At 37.3% G+C, this 21,466-nt stretch overlaps 1 protein-coding gene and 1 pseudogene across 1 annotated transcript; one reads left to right on the top strand and one right to left on the bottom strand.

Moving 5' to 3' along the window:
* Nucleotides 1-1,246, top strand: part of LOC107600740 (kelch repeat and BTB domain-containing protein 13-like) — a 6,690-nt pseudogene extending 5,444 nt beyond the window's left edge.
* A 4,440-nt stretch (nt 1,247-5,686) lies between these two features.
* On the bottom strand, nt 5,687-21,216 carry LOC107600738 (ubiquitin-associated protein 1-like). The gene is made up of 7 exons (XM_016292696.1): nt 21,202-21,216; nt 20,977-21,097; nt 18,946-19,088; nt 16,078-16,653; nt 11,125-11,322; nt 7,505-7,606; nt 5,687-6,308 (listed from the first exon to the last, which is right to left on the bottom strand). The coding sequence occupies exons 1-7, from the start codon at nt 21,214-21,216 to the stop codon at nt 6,174-6,176; spliced, it is 1,290 nt and encodes a 429-aa protein (XP_016148182.1). The 3' UTR covers nt 5,687-6,173.
* Between the last annotated feature and the right edge of the window lie 250 nt (nt 21,217-21,466).

The raw sequence follows: 21,466 nt of genomic DNA, 5'->3' as shown, positions 1-21,466 counted from the left end.
CTTGAGAGCGCTGGTTTCGGGATGCCAGCTGCCCATGCCGACACCAGCGGTGGGTCCTCCACGCTGGAAGTCAGTCTGGGATACGGAAGAAACGCTGTAATTTGCCTGGTCTCATGAATATCAGTGTGGACTGGACTAGACTCATAATAATGAACTGTGGCTTGACTGGACTCATGACGGTCAGCTGTGACTTGACTAGACTTATGACTATCAACTGTGTCTTTACTCGACCCAGGAAGACCAATTTCCTCTACCTCTATATCAACGCCATTCAGATACAGGACCTGATTAACCAGCTCGATCAGGGGAAAGCTATACGTGGGAACCGCACCGCTGATGACGTCATCATCCAGCCCCAGCCGAAAACAGACCCCGAGGACAGAATCCAACCAGCTCACCTGGTGAGAGAGCTCTAGGAACTCCTCCACATCCCTCTCTAAATCCCGCCCACCCTGCCGCAGACACCAAAGCCTGTCTTCAGCCGTTGACATCTCGTCTTTTGGGTCAGTTATTCTGTCATGTTGAGGTGTGCCAGGGAACAGGCAGGAAGACGAGGATGAAGGATATCAGAACACTTTAATGATTAGACGAGAGGGTAGGAGCACACGCACAGGGTAACATTAACAATAACTGACAACACTAGGATACAAGAGACAGGAACTTATAGGGCAGATAATGAGGGGCAGACAGGTGAACACAATGAGATGATTAACTAATAATGGGAACAGGAACAACCAAATAAGGACACAGAGGGAGAAACCATAATCGACAGTCCACAGGGGTGTGACAGCATTAAGCTGACTGAGACTTGTTATAGCACTTGCTTATCAGTGCTCTTTTGTTGATTTTGATTGCTACCATTGTCCTCATTTGAAAGGCACTTTTGATAAAAGCATCTGCTAAATGACTAAATGTAGATGTAAATGTAATTGTTACAATCTGACCTCAGGTCAGTGGACGACCATGCCCGGGCAGTACGAGAACAGTAAGGGGCCTTTGTTTACCGCAGTAGTGTGAGCCGACTTTGTGTTCACAGTGAACCGCAGAGCGACGGTGGAATACGGCATAGAGGAAAATAAATGGATGACGAAAAAAGCAAATGACTGGATTATCAAAAATCGGCTCCATGTGGACGTTCCTCTTGAGACTGCCAAAGCAAAGCAGAATTCTTTTACAAAAGAAAGATAATGGAGTCGAGATCTCCTCTGGCCTCAGCTCAAGTGCTTCTGTACATTGTGTTGACTGAGTTTATTAATAATAGCGGTAAATGTTACGTAACAACGGATTCCTAGAATTTCACCTAATTTGACATTAGTGTCTCAAATATTTTAATTGGCAGCAAAAGAGAAAGGTTGCATTTTTTGTATTATTACCTCAACAACAAAAAAATGAGGTAAGTGGCTGCTTGTAGATGTGTAGGACCTGTCACAACCAATTTCATCCTGCTCAAAAGTAAAAAAAAAAAGCTCATAACCTTCTTGAAATAATATTTCAGAGAGGAATTATCCTCATGTAATGAGGATAATTTGCAGTCCCAATTTATAAACATTTACACCTGTACTGGATATCAAATGAATAAAAAATTCTAATTAATTTACTTTTCAGTAGGCTATTTTTTTTTTTACTATGCACAATTATACTGTTCAAAAGTCTCAAAGAAGTCTCCTATGCTCATTAAGACTGAATTTATTTGATCAAAAATACAATAAAAAAACATAATATTGTAAAATATTATTACAATTCAAAATAGCTGTTTTCTATTTGAATATGTTTTAAAATGTAATTAATTTTCAGCATCATTACTTCAGTCTTCAGTGTCATACGATCCTTCAGGAAACATTCTAATATGCTGATTTTCTGGGCAAGAATTATATATTATTAATGTTAAATACAGTTGTGCTGCTTAATATTTTTGTGGAAACCATTATTCTTTTGTTCAGGATTCTTTGATGAATAGAAAGTTAAAAAGAATAGCATTTATTTGAAAAAGATAAATGTCACTTTTTAAATGTTACTTTTGATCAATTTAATGCAAAACCTCATACTGACCCCAAACTTTTGAGAGGTAATTCACATATTTGGAAATAAAAGATGGCTATCAGTAATTCTTTATGCAATATTATTCAAACCTACATTGTTCTTTGTTCAACTAGTGCAAAATTTCAAGCCTCTCTTTCCTTTCTCTAATCGGTCCATTTGATTAGTTAACCGCAGCTTATTTTGTGTTAAATCTGATTAACATTTAACCATTCACACACTGCCAGAACATCACAGATCCGTTGGAGGCAAGTGTAAGATGTGATTAATGGAAAACGAACAGGCCCTATAAATCTTCCCGACTGTATTGCACATGATTGATGGTCATTACAGTATATGTTGCCATGGCCAAATGAGACCAAAATATAGAAACATTTCCTGTTTTTATATCAAACACGCCATCTGTAAAACTCAATCCCTAGTGTACCCATACCAGAAGCGCCGGGGTCAGATAAGGCCACAAGGAAAGAGCACAGAACCTTGAAGACTGTGAGAGAAAGTTTAAGATCAGCTGGGAGGAGAAACATGATCATCAGAAATGATACTTTATTCATACAATCATTTATGACCTCATAAAAGTGGTAAGAGTGTAACAGTGTGACGACTCGTTGACTGTTCAAACACTCAAATCATATCCAGACATTCCTGCAAGCTTTCGTAACTATTGTAGAAGGTCCTCTCATTACATGGGAACCTGAAGACACACTGATAACTAATCATGTTACCACAATGAAAACATTGTGTCCAACCTCGGGCAGCCTAACAACAGAATCTATAGATCTTGGCAGGACTTTGCTATTCGCTCATGATGTCTGGCAGTTGTTTAACATTGAAGGTAACGTTTTATAGGAACTTTGCCATATAATAATGTTCAGAAATACCAAAGTGAAACTGACAAATGAAAGCATGTGTTGACCTCACACAGATTTCACAAATACCAGTTATTTTTCTGAAACGAGAACCATGAGACATGGGTATTATTGTTTAGATATGGGTTTTCTTCCAAATATTTGACTGACATTTCATATTGAATAGTAATTTTTTTGTTTACAGTGGTCATCTGTGCAAATGCATCACCCAAATGCAAATATTTTTTAGGTAGGTTCCCAATGCCATTGCTGGAGCTCTGCAACAAACTGAACCATTTGTAAGTAAATCATTTATTACATCTGTATTTTCTGACACATAATATTTCTATACATTACATCAGGGTCGGTGAGGGTTTGTGAGTTGATGAAAAGCTAATAATGAATTGAAGAAAATGAATAAGGCTGCAATCGAAACAAAACTGAAATTGCGATGAATGGCTTAGCTCAATTATTAAATTAAAATTAGTTCAATCTCATTTGCATAATTTCCTTTTCTAATTTAAAATTGTAAATTAGCATTGTAATTAAAAATTACAAAATGAATTGTAATAATTAAAAATGTAATTCAAATGTATCATTGTCACAAAATCCTTTCAAGTAATGATCAAATATTCAGTTTATTTTCAAGTGCAATTGTAATATTACAATAATATACTTCTGTCCTAAAATAATAATAATAATAAAAACAAATAGCTTTTTTTATCACTGAAATTGTATATTTGTTCTGTTTACTTTTATATTTTTGTCAGATTTAAAATATATATATAATTAGTTAAAATAATAATAATATAAAAACAATGGTTCTTTTTGCCTGAATGTTTTAGCAGTAGCATGAGACATTTTCTTATGAGATGAAATGTTTATCATATCGCAGTAACAATTGCAATATATTCCAAAATAATTACAATATATTGTTTGATTACAAAATAAAAACAACCCAAATAAAACACAAAATGATAAAATATTTTATTTGTTTTCCTTCATGTCATTTGACCATTAACTAACATCAGAGCACCATAAACATGCAAATGTGTTGTTAAATTATTGATATATTAACTTAAGGGGTAATTCAAGAATATATATATATATATATACAGGTGCATCTCAATAAATTAGAATGTCGTGGAAAAGTTCATTTATTTCAGTAATTCAACTCAAATTGTGAAACTCGTGTATTAAATAAATTCAATGCACACAGACTGAAGTAGTTTAAGTCTTTGCTTCTTTTAATTGTGATGATTTTGGCTCACATTTAACAAAAACCCACCAATTCACTATCTCAATAAATTAGAATATGGTGACATGCCAATCAGCTAATCAACTCAAAACACCTGCAAAGGTTTCCTGAGCCTTCAAAATGGTCTCTCAGTTTGGTTCACTAGGCTACACAATCATGGGGAAGACTGCTGATCTGACAGTTGTCCAGAAGACAATCATTGTCACCCTTCACAAGGAGGGTAAGCCACAAACATTCATTGCCAAAGAAGCTGGCTATTCACAGAGTGCTGTATCCAAGCATGTTAACAGAAAGTTGAGTGAAAGGAAAAAGTATGGTCTCTCAGTTTGGTTCACTAGGCTACACAATCATGGGGAAGACTGCTGATCTGACAGTTGTCCAGAAGACAATCATTGACACCCTTCACAAGGAGGGTAAGCCACAAACATTCATTGCCAAAGAAGCTGGCTGTTCACAGAGTGCTGTATCCAAGCATGTTAACAGAAAGTTGAGTGGAAGGAAAAAGTGTGGAAGATAAAGATGCACAACCAACCGAGAGAACTGCAGCCTTATGAGGATTGTCAAGCAAAATCGATTCAAGAATTTGAGTGAACTTCACGAGGAATGGACTGAGGCTGGGGTCAAGGCATCAAGAGCCACCACACACAGACGTGTCAAGGAATTTGGCTTCAGTTGTCGTATTCCTCTTGTTAAGCCACTCCTGAACCACATACAACATCAGAGGCGTCTTACCTGGGCTAAGGAGAAGAAGAACTGGACTGTTGCCCAGTGGTCCAAAGTCCTCTTTTCAGATGAGAGCAAGTTTTGTATTTCATTTGGAAACCAAGGTCCTAGAGTCTGGAGGATGGGTGGAGAAGCTCATAGCCCAAGTTGTTTGAAGTCCAGTGTTAAGTTTCCACCGTCTGTGATGATTTGGGGTGCAATGTCATCTGCTGGTGTTGGTCCATTGTGTTTTTTGAAAACCAACGTCACTGCACCCGTTTACCAAGAAATTTTGGAGCACTTCATGCTTCCTTCACACTGCCAAAAGCACCAAAAGTTGGTTAAATTACCCTGGTGTTGGTGTGCTTGACTGGCCAGCAAACTCACCAGACCTGAATTCTCTATGGGGTATTGTCAAGAGGAAAATGACAAACAAGAGACCAAAAATGCAGATGAGCTGAAGGCCACTATCAAAGAAACCTGGGCTTCCATACCACCTCAGCAGTGCCACAAACTGATCACCTCCATGCCATGCCGAATTAAGGCAGTAATTAAAGCAAAAGTTGAGTACATGTACAGTAAATTAACATACTTTCCAGAAGGCCAACAATTTAATAAACTATTTTTTTTATTGGTCTTATGAAGTATTCTAATTTGTTGAGATAGTGAATTGGTGGGTTTTTGTTAAATGTGAGCCAAAATCATCACAATTAAAAGAACCAAAGACTTAAACTACTTCAGTCTGTGTGCATTGAATTTATTTAATACACGAGTTTCACAATTTCAGTTGAATTACTGAAATAAATTAACTTTTCCATGACATTCTAATTTATTGAGATGCACCTGTATATATATTTATTATGTCAAAGGTTCGGCTGACAAAAACATTTAGATAAATACAAACCAGAAATAGTGCAGATTACACTGTCTCACCTTGGGTTTTTCAGTTGTAAGTAAATGGAGGCACCATATAGAAACTGGAAAGATGAATATGATGTTAAAGTGTCCATATATATATATATGGCTTAACAATTATAATGCATTTTAAAAAGTTGAATAATTGTATGAATTCCAAGAAGAAAATTAACATAATAAATGGTTTACATTTCAATAAATAAAGCCACAAAAGTTTGATTGCTACGGAAAACACTATAAAAGCGTGTTGTGTCAACTGTCAAATTTTGCTTTTCCCCAAGGCCTCAACACGTCTAGAATGCACAACGGATAAACACAGAGCAGCATATGATAAACAAGCAACAGCTATACGAGCTCGGTGAACACACAAACCATGATCGCAGCTAATTCACTGCATCATAACACGCATGGGATCAGGCCACGCGGGTCATGAGCTCCTCCAGCGCTCGCTCTCTGTGGTTCTCATGCACCAGAAGAACCTCTTTAATGACGTTCTGCTGGAAGCCCATTTCATGAAACTGAGCAAGAAGGTGAAGGAACTCCTCAGCCTAAAATAGAAGAACAAATAAGGTTACAATTTACACTAACATTCAAAGGGTTGTGGTTGGTAAAAATAGTATTATCAATACTTTTTATTCAGCAAGGATGCACTGAATTGATGACAAGTAACAATAAAAACATTTAATGATACAAAAGGTTCTATTTCAAATAAATGCTGTTCTTTTCAACTTTCTATTTAACAAAGAATTATCAACGTTTTCTTAAAAATATGAAGCAGCACAACTGTTTTCAACATTGATAATAATCAGAAATGTTTCTTGAGCAGCAAATCAGCATATTAGAATGATTTCTGAAGGATCATGTGACACTGAAGACTGGAGTAATGATGATAAAATTCAGCTTTGCATCACAACAAATATGTTTAACTATGTTCAAACAGAAAACAGTTCCCTTCCAGTCGGTCACTCTCGACGTCACGTCGGAGGACCGACGAAATTGGGATCTCGCTTAGAGGGACCAATCTACTTCGAGTGTAAACTAAACGAGCCAATGCACATTGGCATGCGATTATTGCATCCAGCTGCTGCTGATCACAGCGTGAGTATAAGTAGGCAGCAGGTGCAGCGCATATTCAGCTTTTCGCTTCGGAGCCAAGCGATCACATCGTTCCGCTCCTGACTACTCTACAGAGAGAAGACTGAACGAGTTCAGCACGCTCTTGGAGAGCTCTTCATGTTGGCGGACGGCGCTTCAGCGGTGGTGGTTTCCCGTGTCGAGTGGGTTGCACACATCAGGCTGCACTACCCCCTGATTGTGTTGCAAATGATCATCTCCCCTGTGCGCCTCAGCACGCTAAATGAGCTTTTTCCCCTAAAAGAGCAATTTCGGGTGCGTCTTTTTAAAGACGATGTTGCTTGGCAAACTTGACGTTACGTCTTTATAAAGACGATGTGGGTCTTGCTATAGACAACGTATCACCCGGGCGTTCTGGATGCGGTCGTTACCTGGCGCTGGGTGATGGTCACGATCGCTGCCTCTCGTGCCTGGGCATGAAGCACGCTGAGGTGGCTTTCGTGGATGGCTCATGCTCCCATGGCGGGGGTATGACCATCTCGGAGTTGCGGACCAGACTCCGTTACCTGCAAAGGGGCGGAGTGCCCGTGCCACTGCCTAGATCTGGGGTTCCCTCTGGTGGCAGCCGGGAAGGGGGCCAACACTTTTTCACACCACTGTACATACATACCTTGGTCTCACAGTTCTGAAACATCTCAAGTGCTTCTTCAACCTGAGCTTCATCATAGCCGAGTTCACATAACCGATCACACGCCACCATATAACTCAAGATCTGCAAGAGAACAAATAAACAATCCTTCATACTGTACATGAACACAAACACAATACAACATGGATCACTTTAACTGCAGGAACGTGACTGAAGAAAAGCCCTCTGAGATTCTCGAACGCTTCATGAAAACAAGGCAAGGTCGAGTTCTAATGGACTTTTGGGGAACACTGGTTTATCCGCTAACACTAAGTGATTAGATCAACTGATCCGGTTATCAAGCACACTGTTGACGCAACAGTACGTCATCATAGCTGTGGACTTCTGAAAGATCATTAGATGAATGTGAGCTATCATAATTCATGATAAGACTGGATGTCAGGCTCAGAGTGGACTGAAAGCCAAGCAGTGGATAAGAGAGAGGAGCGGCTGGTCTGATTAATCTGTGTAACAAGATGAGCTTTGTTGATTCAAATCTGATCATCCGTCCCAAGCAGCTGTCTGATGTCATACAGCTGAATATAAATGAATCAGATTTCGCTGGTCAGTCAGTGACTTCACAGACACATCGTCACATCGCTCCAAGGGCTTTCAAGGAATCCAATGATCTAGAACAAATTCAAGTAATTCCTAATGACTACGATGCTTCATTATTGGTAGAAATGCACTCATAAGATGAGAAAAGTGGCATTTATTATTAAATAAAAAATTTATATTATTTTTGTGGTTATTATTATTATTAATTATAAACTAATTGAAGTTAATAATAATAACAATAATAATGCAATAATTTACATTGCTTTAAAAAATAACAACAGCAATAATAATAATAATTATTATTATTATTCATTTAATAAACATATTAGTTACAAACAAGTATTTAATTTATTATATATTTAAAAATTAATTAATAAGACATCATTCTTTCTACCAGCCGCCAAACCACACACAAGATTGAGAGATATTTTATTATCATTGATATTCTTTTACAATTTTGTTAATATTTTGAATTAGGATTTTCTGTTTCCACTTTAAATTTAGTTCGTTTTTTGTTTTTGTTTTTACTTTTGTTGAGTGTTTTTGTAATTTGTTTTTTAAAATGTCACAGATTTGATTATTTTTTATTAGTTTATAATTGTATTTCTTGGTTTATTTAGTACTTAAAGGGTTAGTTCACCCAAAAATGAAAATTATGCTGCGTTTTACTCACCCCAAGGTGTATATGACTTTCTTCTTTCAGACGAATCCAGTTGGAGTTATATAAAAATTTGTCTTTGATCTTTCAAGCTGTTTAGTGCCACTCAGTGGGTGTTGCATTGCTTCAGTCCAAAAGAAGTTAAATAAAATTTGGCCATCCATAAAAAAAGTGTCTCACATGGCTCCGGGGGGTGAACAAAGGCCTCCTGTAGCGAATTGATGCGTTTTTGTAAGAAAAATATCCATATTCAAAACGTAATAATCACTTGAATCTAGCTTGCGCTCACACTGTTGTAAACAGACGCAGTTCCGGGGGAATGACGTATGAGGTCGGCTTTGCGCATGCGCTGCTCAGATGTGATGAACCCGGAAGCACAAGGGAGAGATCAAAACAAAACAATGGTCACTTATTAGAAGTACAAAACGAGGATTTGTAAAGAAGAATGTCGGAGGATTGCGATATAAGCCAAGAGGAGACTGGTTTTCCTTTGCTAAAGTAAGGAAACTTTGCTTCCTTTGCTCCTGATAACAAACGTAGGTTTTCACGAGACTCACTGGCGCATGCGCAACACTGAACTCATACGTCATGCTCCCGGAACTGCTTCAGTGTACAACTGTTGGCGCAAGCTACATTAAAGTGATTATTACGTTTTGAATGTGGAATTTTTTTTTTAATTAAAACGCATCGATTCGCTACAGAAGGCCTTTGCCACGCCCCCCCTCCCCCGTCCCCTTAATTTTTATTTAAGTTCTTTTGGACTGAAGCAATGCAACACCCGCTGAGTGGCATTAAACAGCTTGAAAGATCAAAGACTATTTTTTATATAACTCCGACTGGATTCGTCTGAAAGAAGAAAGTCATATACACCTAGGATGCCTCGGGGGTGAGTAAAATGCAGCCTAACTTTCATTTTTGGGTGAACTAACCCTTTAAGTTTATTGTGCACTTTCATACTTCCAAACGAAGAGAAAAGTTTTCATATTTCAGGGGGGGTTTTTTCATGGTTTTGTTTTTATTTACCTATATAATAACCCTGCATGTGATATCGGCAGTCAAAAATGAATTAAGGTATCTTATTAGACTAAATGTGATGTGGACGTACAATTCTTTTATCAGTATCGCAAATCAAGCTATCCACATTATATGATTTTAGACAGAAGCAGAGCATCTTCTAAGTTTTCTTCAGCAGACTTCTCTGGCTGTATTCAGCTCCACTGCCCTCAAATGCTGATTTACTGATAGTCTTTTTCTCATAATCCCTTTTAAATAAACTTCAGTGTCATTTTTTCCACAATGCCCAACAACATTAATGATATTTGCCAATGAGTATGGCTTCATGACTCAAGCTTTGTAATGCTGAGAACTAAATACTAGCTCATTTTGGAAACTTCAGGGGGATCTGGTATCTATTTTTGTTGTTTGTTTTTTTTCTCATCATACACAGAATAAAGCAGATAAAAGAGGATGGAACCAGATGTAACAACAGATTTCAACTTCAAATGTAAAATTCAGTTGCTGCCTTAAATTTGTAAGTGTAATCAACTTGGTTGCATAAGTCATTTAAACTGAAAATGTAAAAAATTGGGTTGAATATTAAATAACTCATATAACTCATAACCTATTTTGATGAGTTAAATGAATGTAAAAACACAAGTTGTCATGACTTACAGATCATAAAATTGTATACAGTGTACTGAACTTAGAGAAAAAATATCAGTCTCTAAAAGCTGCAGATATGAGTAACACAAAAATATTTGCTTTAGTATTGGAAATACTTTTTTTAAGTCATCAAATGAAATAACACAAATGAAAGTATGACCATTTTTATTTAATATGTAATATTATTTGTTATATAAATTGTTAATAAATATAATAAAATTATATAATTAATATTGAGAATATTATTTATATAATATTATAGTATTTATTAACATTTTGTATTAGAACTTGTTCTTGTTTGTTAGTATCAACTTCAATTGATTTTTAGTTAGTTGCCAAAGCAGAATTTCTAATTTTCTTTTACGTATTTTAAGTTTAGTATTTTTTTATCTATTACTTAAATTTTATTTCAGATTTATTTCGATGAACAATTCAATTCATTTCATTTTTATTATCAGTGAAATTAAAAGATTAGCATTTCAAACTTAGTCTAAAGGTTTTTATGATTATGAGAAACATAAATGTGGTCAAGCATTAATAGTGCATGTTCATAAACACACTCACAACTGAACTATACTGGTATGCACCAGCATGCACTTTGATTGACCTTCCCCAGCGATACACCAAGGACGGTGCAGAGAATCTCAGTATTACATCTCGAACCGCAAATGAATCCCATCTCTTATTTCAGACTGAATTCCGGTAACAGATCTCCCTCACTGACCTGCTCTGGACTCTGCTGGCCAGTTTTCTGGAGGGCGATGAAGGCCGCACGGAGAGGGTAGCCCCGCTCGGTCACCGCCGCCAGCAGCTCCCTCTCCTCTGGGCTGAGAGCGGAGAGCAGCTCGACCGAAGAGTCCAGGACGCCAGCGTGGGAATTGAGTGGCCGTGATGGGGCCGGGGGGTAGGATGAACCCTGGGCCTGGAAAAAACAACAACAGTGCCTCATGGTCACAGTACTCTTGAGAGATGAGGGCAGGAAACACAATACTGAGAAAATCGAGAATGATAAATACACTAATGTTGATGCAAGGTTTGATTCACACTTAAAAACAACATTTTAAATATGTTCTGAAAACATTTGCATCGATGCGTGTTCAAGATGCTCATTTTATCAGTATGTGCATTTCTTGGGAATCAAACCCATGACCTTGGTGTTAAGAATGGCATTTTCTACCAGCTGAGCTACAGAAAGATAAACTTAAAAATACATCACAGAGATCCATGTGCCTTAAAGTTCACCCAAAAATGAAAATTCTGTCATTATTTAGCCATTGACTTCCATTGTGTATTTTTCCATACTATGGAAGTCAATGCTACCGTCAACTGTTCGGTCAACAACATTCTTCAAATGATCTTATTATTAAAGAAACCCATACAACCTGAAGGTGAGTAATTGATGACAGAATTTTCATGCATAAAAATATAATGCATATTATTTAGTAAACCTGTAACCACCTAAATGTGAGATAAAAACTACCATTTTAAGCAATTTTAGGTAATACTATAGAAATATTGTACACTGTTTTTAACCTGTTATTGCGCCACCTATTGCCATATCTACATAAAAGTTTGCATGCTTCCTCAGAATCACATGTTGCACATGTTTACCAAATTACGTGAAGTTTTGAGGTTTTGTTTAGGAATTATATGGTTTTGGGTACATTTGGTCATGCCCATATTTTAAGTGACCCTGTTATAGCCATTCAAATACTGAAGTTCACAAAGAGTTTCAGCACTTGAGTCACAGTGATCCCTGGAAGAAATAGCCAAACATGGAATAAAACAACAGCAAAGGTCATTAAACTCCTGGAAAATGCATTTAATTCTTTTCCCGTTCATGTTTTAAAAAAACTCTGTAACCGTAAATGAAAAAAACTGTAATGAAAAACTACAAGCCCCTTGCCATATTCAGTGCACTGTGATCAGGCAGCCTAGCAAGAGATGATGTAATGAGCATTAATGACGTGTTGGATTAGACTGTCAACAAAGGCATAACCTTGAATCGTAGCTTTGCTGAGAAAGACATTTCCCAAGCACCTTCACTCGCTAATCCAGACGAATTTGTTGCAACTTGGGAGGATTCCAGGAAAAGACTTAGCACTCGCTATTATTAGCTAGTTCATCTTCTGAGACATTGCAGAAATGTGCACCAAACCAAAAAAAGAGAGAAGTACTTCAGAGAAGTCATTCATGTCTAATATCTGAATGAATTGAATGGGATGCTCAGACAGTCATTTCTTGAGGAACAACAAAATACCTCGCAGTCACAGCGAGACATATTAGTGCAGGATTTACAATGAATCCTTCTGGAACGTGGTGAGAAATGACTAAATGCTTCTGGAAGACCGGCAGGACTCTGATGTCTCTTGCTCGAGTGATTAAAATACCTTTCTGGACTTACTGGAGACTTGTCAGTTAAAGCCATTTATAGTAAGGCCAACGGTTGCCTTCTAAGGACAACTGTTTTTGTGAGCTCTGAACTATTAAAAACTTCAGTGAATTGGCAACTGTGAAAAGGTCTTCTCCATAGACATACACAATATTTTGTAAATAGATTAAAGAGATGAGTTGTCTGTGCAGGGCTGTCTGTATTTATACTCCCCAAAGAGTACAAACTGTAATTTCGGTACATCAAAACTTACCCAAACATGTCCAGTAAAGAGGAGTGTCGTTTATTTAAAATGTTTATTGCTACAGAGCCACTAATGACCTGCCATTTGCAGTCAAATTAAACCACACCTTTGGGCATCTAAATGAACCATGTGTCTGTTTTTGTTTCATTGCACTTTGTACTTCATTGCACTTCATATTTGTAGTGAAATCTATATGCTGAGAAGGATGTATGCATACATGAGGGAGAAAAATCAAACAGTTGGTGATTACCATTGACTTCCATAGTATTTTTTCCCCTACTATGGAAGTCAATGGCAACCACCAACTGTTTGATTACCAGCAATCTTCAAAATATCTTCTTTTGTGTTCAACATAAGAAAGCAACTCATACAGGTTTGGAACGACATGAGGGTGAGTAAATGATGACAGAATTTTCATTTTTGGGTGAACTATCCCTTTAACCATATTTTCTACTGATTGAGAGAGGAAATACTGCAGTATATTGACTTAGAATGCCCTATTTTAATGAGTGAATATTGTCAAAAAATACCACACTAAATAGTGACTAAACACGAACCCTTTTAATACATGTTAACCAGGAGTCACTCTCATTTATAATCGCGGCATCGTCTGATAAAATCAACATGCATCTACACTAAAGAGCGGCTATGCGGTTGTTTTGGCTATATTACTACCTGTAAGCGACAGGTTCTTGGAAGCGCTGTTTTGTACTCATTTATTGACGAGTCGGCTGCGGTGCGGCCAACTGAATGCGCTGCTTCTCTGCCGCTCACTGCACAGAACAGACGCCGAGAGAGGTGACACTTCTCCGGGAAAGTCAGACCTCACGTTCGCGGGACAGCACTGGCGAAATCTTCCAACTGAACCATAGCTAAGGTTTATCCAAAAAAGTCACTAGGTTTGTCAGTATGAATATTCTATGGAAAAAAGCAGCTAAAAGGGTCTGAAAGTTGCTAAATCTAGTGCTAAAGATGCTCTCGTGTGTGTGAGATGCGGGAGCTGATGGCAGGGGGCGGTGGATATTTGTGGCGGTCAATGTGAATATTGTGGATGAGTTCTTCTGTGTCATCATGTTCTATTAGTTCTACAGCTTCAGTTTCGGAACTTTCACGCTTAGTAACACATGCAGCTGTTCCCTCACCACAGTGCAACAGTGAAAAGGGACCCCTTTCAAACAGTGTCGCGTTCCGAACGTTGTTTAAGCGACATACACCGGTATTGCGGTATTTTAAAATTAACATACATAACATTAACATAACATCCGGTATGAACCGGTATACTGCCCAGCACTAATGCTGCTGCACAAATAGCATATAAAATAACCAGTAGTAGATCTATACAGGTGGAGCTGGGGAAGGTGGAGGGTTTCAGAGAAACTCTGAAAGTGTGCTGCACGAATCTCTAGTGAATGCTAGCCAGCCATATAAATGCAAGGCAGTAAGCTCATTGACTGCATATTCAGCATGAACCAATCAGCTGTGCCAAGTCGTTTAACTCTGAATATCATTTGTTACGTTAACAACCAGTCGCCTGCGCCATCTAGAGTTTCATGACTGAACTATTTTGCTTCGTATTAACGACAGATATTACTGAAACAGGAGACCTGAAAAGTCACACTTGGTCTCTATGACAATTCTTCACTTTGTAAAAAGACACAAAATTGCATTCTGTTTTTTTGACGTTTTTGGAGGCTCTGGATTGCCTTTAGTTTAAGGTCACATTTACCTTTGCATGGCAAAATTATGTTGAGGCATCTCAATAGGAGTAAGTGCAACTTATGCACATCTGTGAAGTCTACAAGAGCACAGGGTGTCCCATTTGTAACTTTAGGTTTCAAAAAGCCAGTTTTTGTAGGCCAAAGCCCACGAGCGAGTTAGAATTTTAGCACATCCGGTTCTATTGTCCCAAAATCAATGGGGTTTTTAATATGTTTTTGGTTAAATGCTTGAAACAGAGGTCAGTGGTGAACACAGTCTCAAGATATTTTAACATTTTCAACAAAATACACGGTAACACTTTATTTTGATAGTCCACGTTAAACATTCTACTAACAGTAGGTAACTTTGCAACTACATGTCAACTAGCAGTCAGAGTATTAGTAGACTGTCTGCTTAATATCTACTAACACTTTATTTTGTAGGGTCCACAACATACAACATACTGACTGAGAAACTTTGCAAGTATATGTCAATTTATTCTACTAACCCTAAACCTAATCTAACAGTCTACTCCGAGAGTTAGTAGAGATGTAGTTGCAAATTAATGAGAATTAGTTGACATGTAGTTGCAAAGTTACTTATAGTTAGTAGAATGACTAAAGTGGACTATCAAAATAAAGTGTAACCAAATACACCAGTAATACTCTCTTGTTTTTTTGTTTTTTTGAAAGCTTTTACTTGTCTTGAAAAAGGTGGTTACAAAGGGCACTATATATGTTGACAGGGACATTAAACATCACACGGAACAAGAAAACTCATCTACTCACTAGTCCACTTTTACAGCCTCGGTGTGTTTTTATTCACGCTCTTGCAAACTATTCTAAATCAAACTTTCAGGGAAATGTTTTATTTTTATTTTTATAAAGACTGAAGAGTATATTGATGGCAATGTCTTGCGACTGTAGTGTAACTGTACGTAGTTCCCCTTCAGTCGGTCACTCTGTGACCTTGGTCGGTGGAACCCAAATTCCCGACAAAGAGCATTCCTCTATTTTTTGGGTCCCCAGAGGGGACGGGTACAGCCTACACTTTTTAAATTCTGCCAAGAGTATTTAGGCTTCAAAATTATAAAAAAGATTGAAGATTACCTTGATAAACAAAGTGTGTAATGTGTGTAATCATAAACTTTCGTTGGTCATGGACCTTATTTTCTGCAACAATCTAAAAACCAATTGAAAAATCCTTTTGGGTTTTTGTCAAGAGAACCAGGGTGATGCAAACTTCCAGGTTGGCCTACAAGAATACATCACTGCATTGCTGATGCACTTCATTTCATAACCAAAGTGTGAGGTACACTGCAAGAGTTGAAGATGATGTCTTACCTTTGGGGTGGGATTGTCAATGCATTCAGACTGCAAGTTGTTGGGGGAGACTGTGGGAGATGCATTTGTACGACCAGCAGAGCTCTGACTCCTCTGGAAGTTTCTTTTGGGTGAGTTATGCCTGCAGTGTGAAGACGACGTCCCCTGGCTCTGTGCGGCGAGGCTGCAAGATGAAGGCAGCTTGAGGAAGTTTGATGATCCACAAGTGTGCAAGTCTTTCAACCCTGGCCCCTGTCTTGGCAAACCCAAACCACCCCGTTTGGACTGTGCTTCACTGTCAGCAAGAGCGGCGCCATCTTGTTCTGTAAACTCTTCATCTTCCGAGTCAGAGATGGTGAATTTGACTCGAGCGTTCATCGTGCGGTAGTGGGCCACGTTTAAGCTGCGGCTGCGGGGACGAGGGTTGGGTTCCCAGAAGTCACTGCTCCAGCGGCTGGCTAACCTGCTCTCCTGAGGGCTGCTGAACATCATCCAGTATGGAGGACAGGTCGCCAGCTCGCAGGAAGAGTGGGGATTGAGGGTTGGATAGCCGCCCTGGAGACCCGTGAGAACCCAGTTCTCCAGGCTGAAGACATACTGAAACATCAAAACACAAACGTGACATCTTTAGATTTGAGATTCACACGCTAACATCAATGTCAAAAATCATCTGATGACATCTAAAACATGTCTTTCGTAACTTGCAGTTTAAAACGCCAAGTCTACATCAAAATGAGGCCAACTGGGAACATATCAGTCCTATTCTGACTACAAAAACACAATGTATTTTTAACTTGCAACCCTATTACTTACATTACAGATATTGCTTTTTTTGTGTGTGGAATCTACATAGCAGAAAAAAAATGCTTATGATGTTACATCGTGTACATCGTTGCACTTCATCTAAATGTATGCTGAGCTACTGCTACGGGAATCCCTCTGAATATTACTAACATCTGCCGTTATCAGCATTATGAATCACTGAGCACCACAAAACAGATGTGAAAAAGAGAAGCATTCACACCAGCCAAATATTACACAACAATTTGCATCCCATTCAAGTCCTAAATGCAAAATCAAGCGTGCAATGCTCTAGGCAGGTACACAATGTTGTTCTTGGACAGACGTGGGACAAATGACTAAGAATTTACAGAAACTCAAGTTCAACACATAGCCATAAAAGGTTCACATTAGCTTATTTCGATTCGATTGTAATAACCCCTGGCAGCAATATGTTTTCTTTGCAAATACCTTGACCAGTAACACACAAACCCTTAAGAATTTTAGGCATTTTATCCCAATGGATCTACAGTAACAATTACATGAACAATATTCCATTGATTATGGAGAACCAAGAATTCTTTTCACCTTTACTGTTTCGTTTTTTTAATCCGAGATATAATTGTACTGTATTTTTGACATGGCCCTCATGTCGTTCGCACACATCTGGGCTAAACAAACAGTGTACTAGACAGATGACATGTCAGTGTAATTATAGAGCAATCACAGATGGGAATGGGTTAGAGGTGGCAGGGATACGCTTACACCAATGCAAGTGTCTTCGTATTTTCCCATGACCGTGTTAGTGACAGCCTACACTCAGTCAAAATTACATTAAGGCCAACAACTGCTGTAATCAGTGGATGCTCATGGCAAATTACATTGAGCCTGATGCAGTTTATGGAAGTCACAGATGCTCTCTTAGGAACGGTCTTTAAGATTTCAGAAACATATTCAGTAATTTAGTATTAGTACAGAAATCAAAGTTCCCTCTTGATCTGCGCTGAATATTTATGTGATAGAGGCTGCATAAAGTACACTACCTTTCAAAAGTTTGGGGTCAGTAATATTTGTTATTTGTTAAAGAAATTAATACTTTCATTCAGCAAGGATGCATCAAATTGGTCAAAAGTAACAGTAAAGACAGTAAAGGGTTACAAATAATTTCAGTTTCAAACAAGTGCTCTTCTTTTGAACTTTTTATTTAAAAACAAAATGTGTTTCGACAAAAATATTAAGCAGCACAAGTGTTTTCAACATTGAAAATAATTTTTAAAAAGTATTGAGCAGCAAATCAGCATATTTTTCTGTATGATTTCTGAAGGATCATGTGACACTAAAGACTGGAGTAATGATGCTGAAAATTCAGCTTTGCATTAAAGGAATAAATCACACTTTAAATTATATTAAAATCGAGTTATTTTACATTGCAATAATCTTTCATAATATTACTGTTTTTAACTGTATTTGTATCAAATAAATGCATCCTTTGTGAGCATAAGAGACTTCATTCAAAAACATTTTTCACTGACCACAAAGCTATATTGTATGTGAAGGGATGCTTAAGCCACATTAAAAATATATATATATAAATGTCAATGAATCATGAAATAATAAATCAATCTAAAAAAATCTTACTCATTTCGTTTCAATATCTTACCCCATAAAATAGCAATGGGATGAAATGGAACTCATCCAGTTCATCAAAGAACAAATAATCTGAGCTTCTATCCAAATTCATTTTATGGCTACAGTATATACACACAGCTGCACATCAGCCATTGTTAATTTTGTATCAGTTTATTTCTCCTAAGAACTCTTACTGAGACAACATTACACTCTTCACCAAGAAGATAAAAAGTCAATCAAATGTTAGTGGAACATTAATGTTAGGAAAAACACCATTGTGAAACTGAGAAGAACTGACTTCATTCATCCACTAAAATTCACCGTGGCACCAGCTAGTTAAAAGTAAATCCCAAAATGGCTCAGGAAAAGAATACTTGCAATTGTTTCACGATGTGAAAAGTGCGTGTTAAGTGTCCAAATGCATTTTGATGCCAACAGATAACGTCAGGTCAAAACCATGCATTTTAGAGAGTATCAGACCTCAGTTTCCTGCAGTATCTTCAGGTAGTCGGGCAGAGTGATTTCTGGAGCTGTGATGAGCTCAACCTCTTCTTTAGCATTCTCAAGAAAGCCAAGAGGGATCTTAAAGGGCACCTCATCCAGACAGGACATTTCACCCTTATCTGAAAACAGAAATGGCAAATAAAGAAACGTCTGACACCAAACCAACCTAATCTGTGCCTCAGATCTCTCATTATGGGTTTTAAATGTACACCATCTGAAGGATTTCTGAAGGATCATGTGACACAGCTCGGAGTAATGATGCTGAAAATTCAGCTTTGCATCACAGAAATAAATTACATTTTAAAATATATTCAAACAGAAAACAGGTATTTTAAATTGTAATAATATTTCACAATATTACTGATTTTACTGTATTTCTGATCAATTAAATGCAGCATGGTGAGCATAAGAGACTTTTCAAAAACATTAAAATCTTCCAAACTTTTGACGGGTAGTGTAATAACGCATGACAAAAAAACCACAGACAAAAACTACAGTCGTATGAGAAGTTCTTGCTTCTCAGAAAACACCTACGTGTTCTACGCTGGGCTGAAACTTCTCTATTTTTGTTTACCTGTTACGCAATAGTAAGGAGACTAGAGGATTAGGGATTAAAGATTACTGAGACTCGACCACCTGACCGTCTCAACGGCACTGCTGTGTGCACATGCTTCAACATATGTACACCTGTCAGAAACCTTACTGGAAGAGATGATGCATTTTTCTCAAGACCAGTTATAGTTTGTCCTAAAGTAGTTATCTTCAGAAAACCTGGCCCAGTGTTAATGGGAAGTCAGTGTCCTGCACCAGACGTCCTGCTGACGCTCTTCACTTTGGACAGATGCTCAGATCTGCTCCTAATATGCTGCTCCGCACCTTTTATACCAGATGGTTTTAGATTTTCAATCTGAGCCGAGTCTTAACAGCCAGATGCTCGGTATCTCTTAAGTTGTTTTCCTTCTTGTGCAAGAAAGGACAATGAGTTGCAGTATTCTGCCTAAACCACAGGCAGAAGATACTGCAAGTGAGTGATCTATATCAGTGCCTCACTGAACAAAAGTGTAGAATTTACTTTGATGCTACAGAGAAAACTTTGTCAAAAACCTACTGAAATAAACACGTGTATATCTACACTAATAAGATATCTTCCATTAGTTAACTACATCAGTTAACATGAACTATACAATGAAAAAAAAATGTATTAAGCTAAATTAATGTTAATTTGAGCATTTATTAATAGATTAATAAAATCAGAAGTTGTATGAGTTATTGTTATTTAATGGACCTGAGTTAACACGAACTAACAATGAACAGTCATATTTTTTTGTTATTAATTAACATTAAGATGAATAAATACTGTAATAAATGTATTGCTTATTGTAAGTTGATGTTAGATAAATAATTAATATGAACTAACCGGACCATACTGTAAAGCGTTACCAACATAGTTTGCTTAATTTCACATAACAGAAAAATAAATGGATAAAAATAATGAATTGACAAAAAAAATATTTCAATAATAATTATTTATTTATTAGCGAATCGTAGAAATCTATTATTTTTAAATTTGGGATTTTTAAAAACATACTGCAATCCAGAAATCACATACTGTATTTACTGTAAAAAAATGTTGCACACCTTTAATGTTTCATGTAATATCCGCCTGAAGTTTTATTATATTTGAAATGTTGCATATTTCTATATTATATTTAAATACTATAAAACATTTATACATATATAAAATTCTACATTACATTTATATTACATACACTCAAATCAAACAGCCTTCATTTAAACTATGAAAATAATGACTTAACACAACACATGCATTGAACATTATTAAAAAGAACTCCAAATTACTATAATTAAATGTATTTTTAAACAAACAAGTTTATCAAACAAAAAACCCTTACATTTAAATAATTAGTTTAAAGAGCATTAGCCACTTCACACATACTCTACTCCGAACTAGAAGTTAGCGGTGAGTTGTGATGAATGTTTCCTCACCTCCTGGTCCTGGGTCTCCTGCGAGTGGCTGTCTCAGTGTGATGTGGACAGTGTTAGCGTCACTCTTCTCAGAGCCGAGTGTTGATTCCTCTGCTCCACTAATCCACTGACACAACACACACTGACATCGGATGTTTACTCACACCTACAGCATCCACATTTAGAGAGCCTTCACATTTATTTTCTTTGACAAGCAAAGAATTACTTTGTCATGTCGAATATTACACAAACATCATGCATCTGTACATGTCTAGATGTGTTATTATTTGTAAACAACACAATCATCCTGATTGTCTTAAGTGGTCCACAGGAAAACAATGTTATGTAATCAGTCTTCTGACGTTTTCACAGAACAACATGTGATGTGTTTTGAAGGACTACTAATAGACTGAGCTTCCTTCAAATAAATGGGTGCATCTCTGTCAATGACCTCTACAACTCATATTTCACCCCAAACCTAAGCCTATTCTTTACATCATAGCATTATCTG

This window comes from Sinocyclocheilus grahami, unplaced genomic scaffold (assembly GCF_001515645.1).
Source record: "Sinocyclocheilus grahami isolate Dianchi unplaced genomic scaffold, SAMN03320097.WGS_v1.1 scaffold290.1, whole genome shotgun sequence".
In the NCBI taxonomy this organism is placed as follows: Eukaryota; Metazoa; Chordata; class Actinopteri; order Cypriniformes; family Cyprinidae; genus Sinocyclocheilus; species Sinocyclocheilus grahami.
This window is presented reverse-complemented; position numbering and strand designations above follow the sequence as displayed.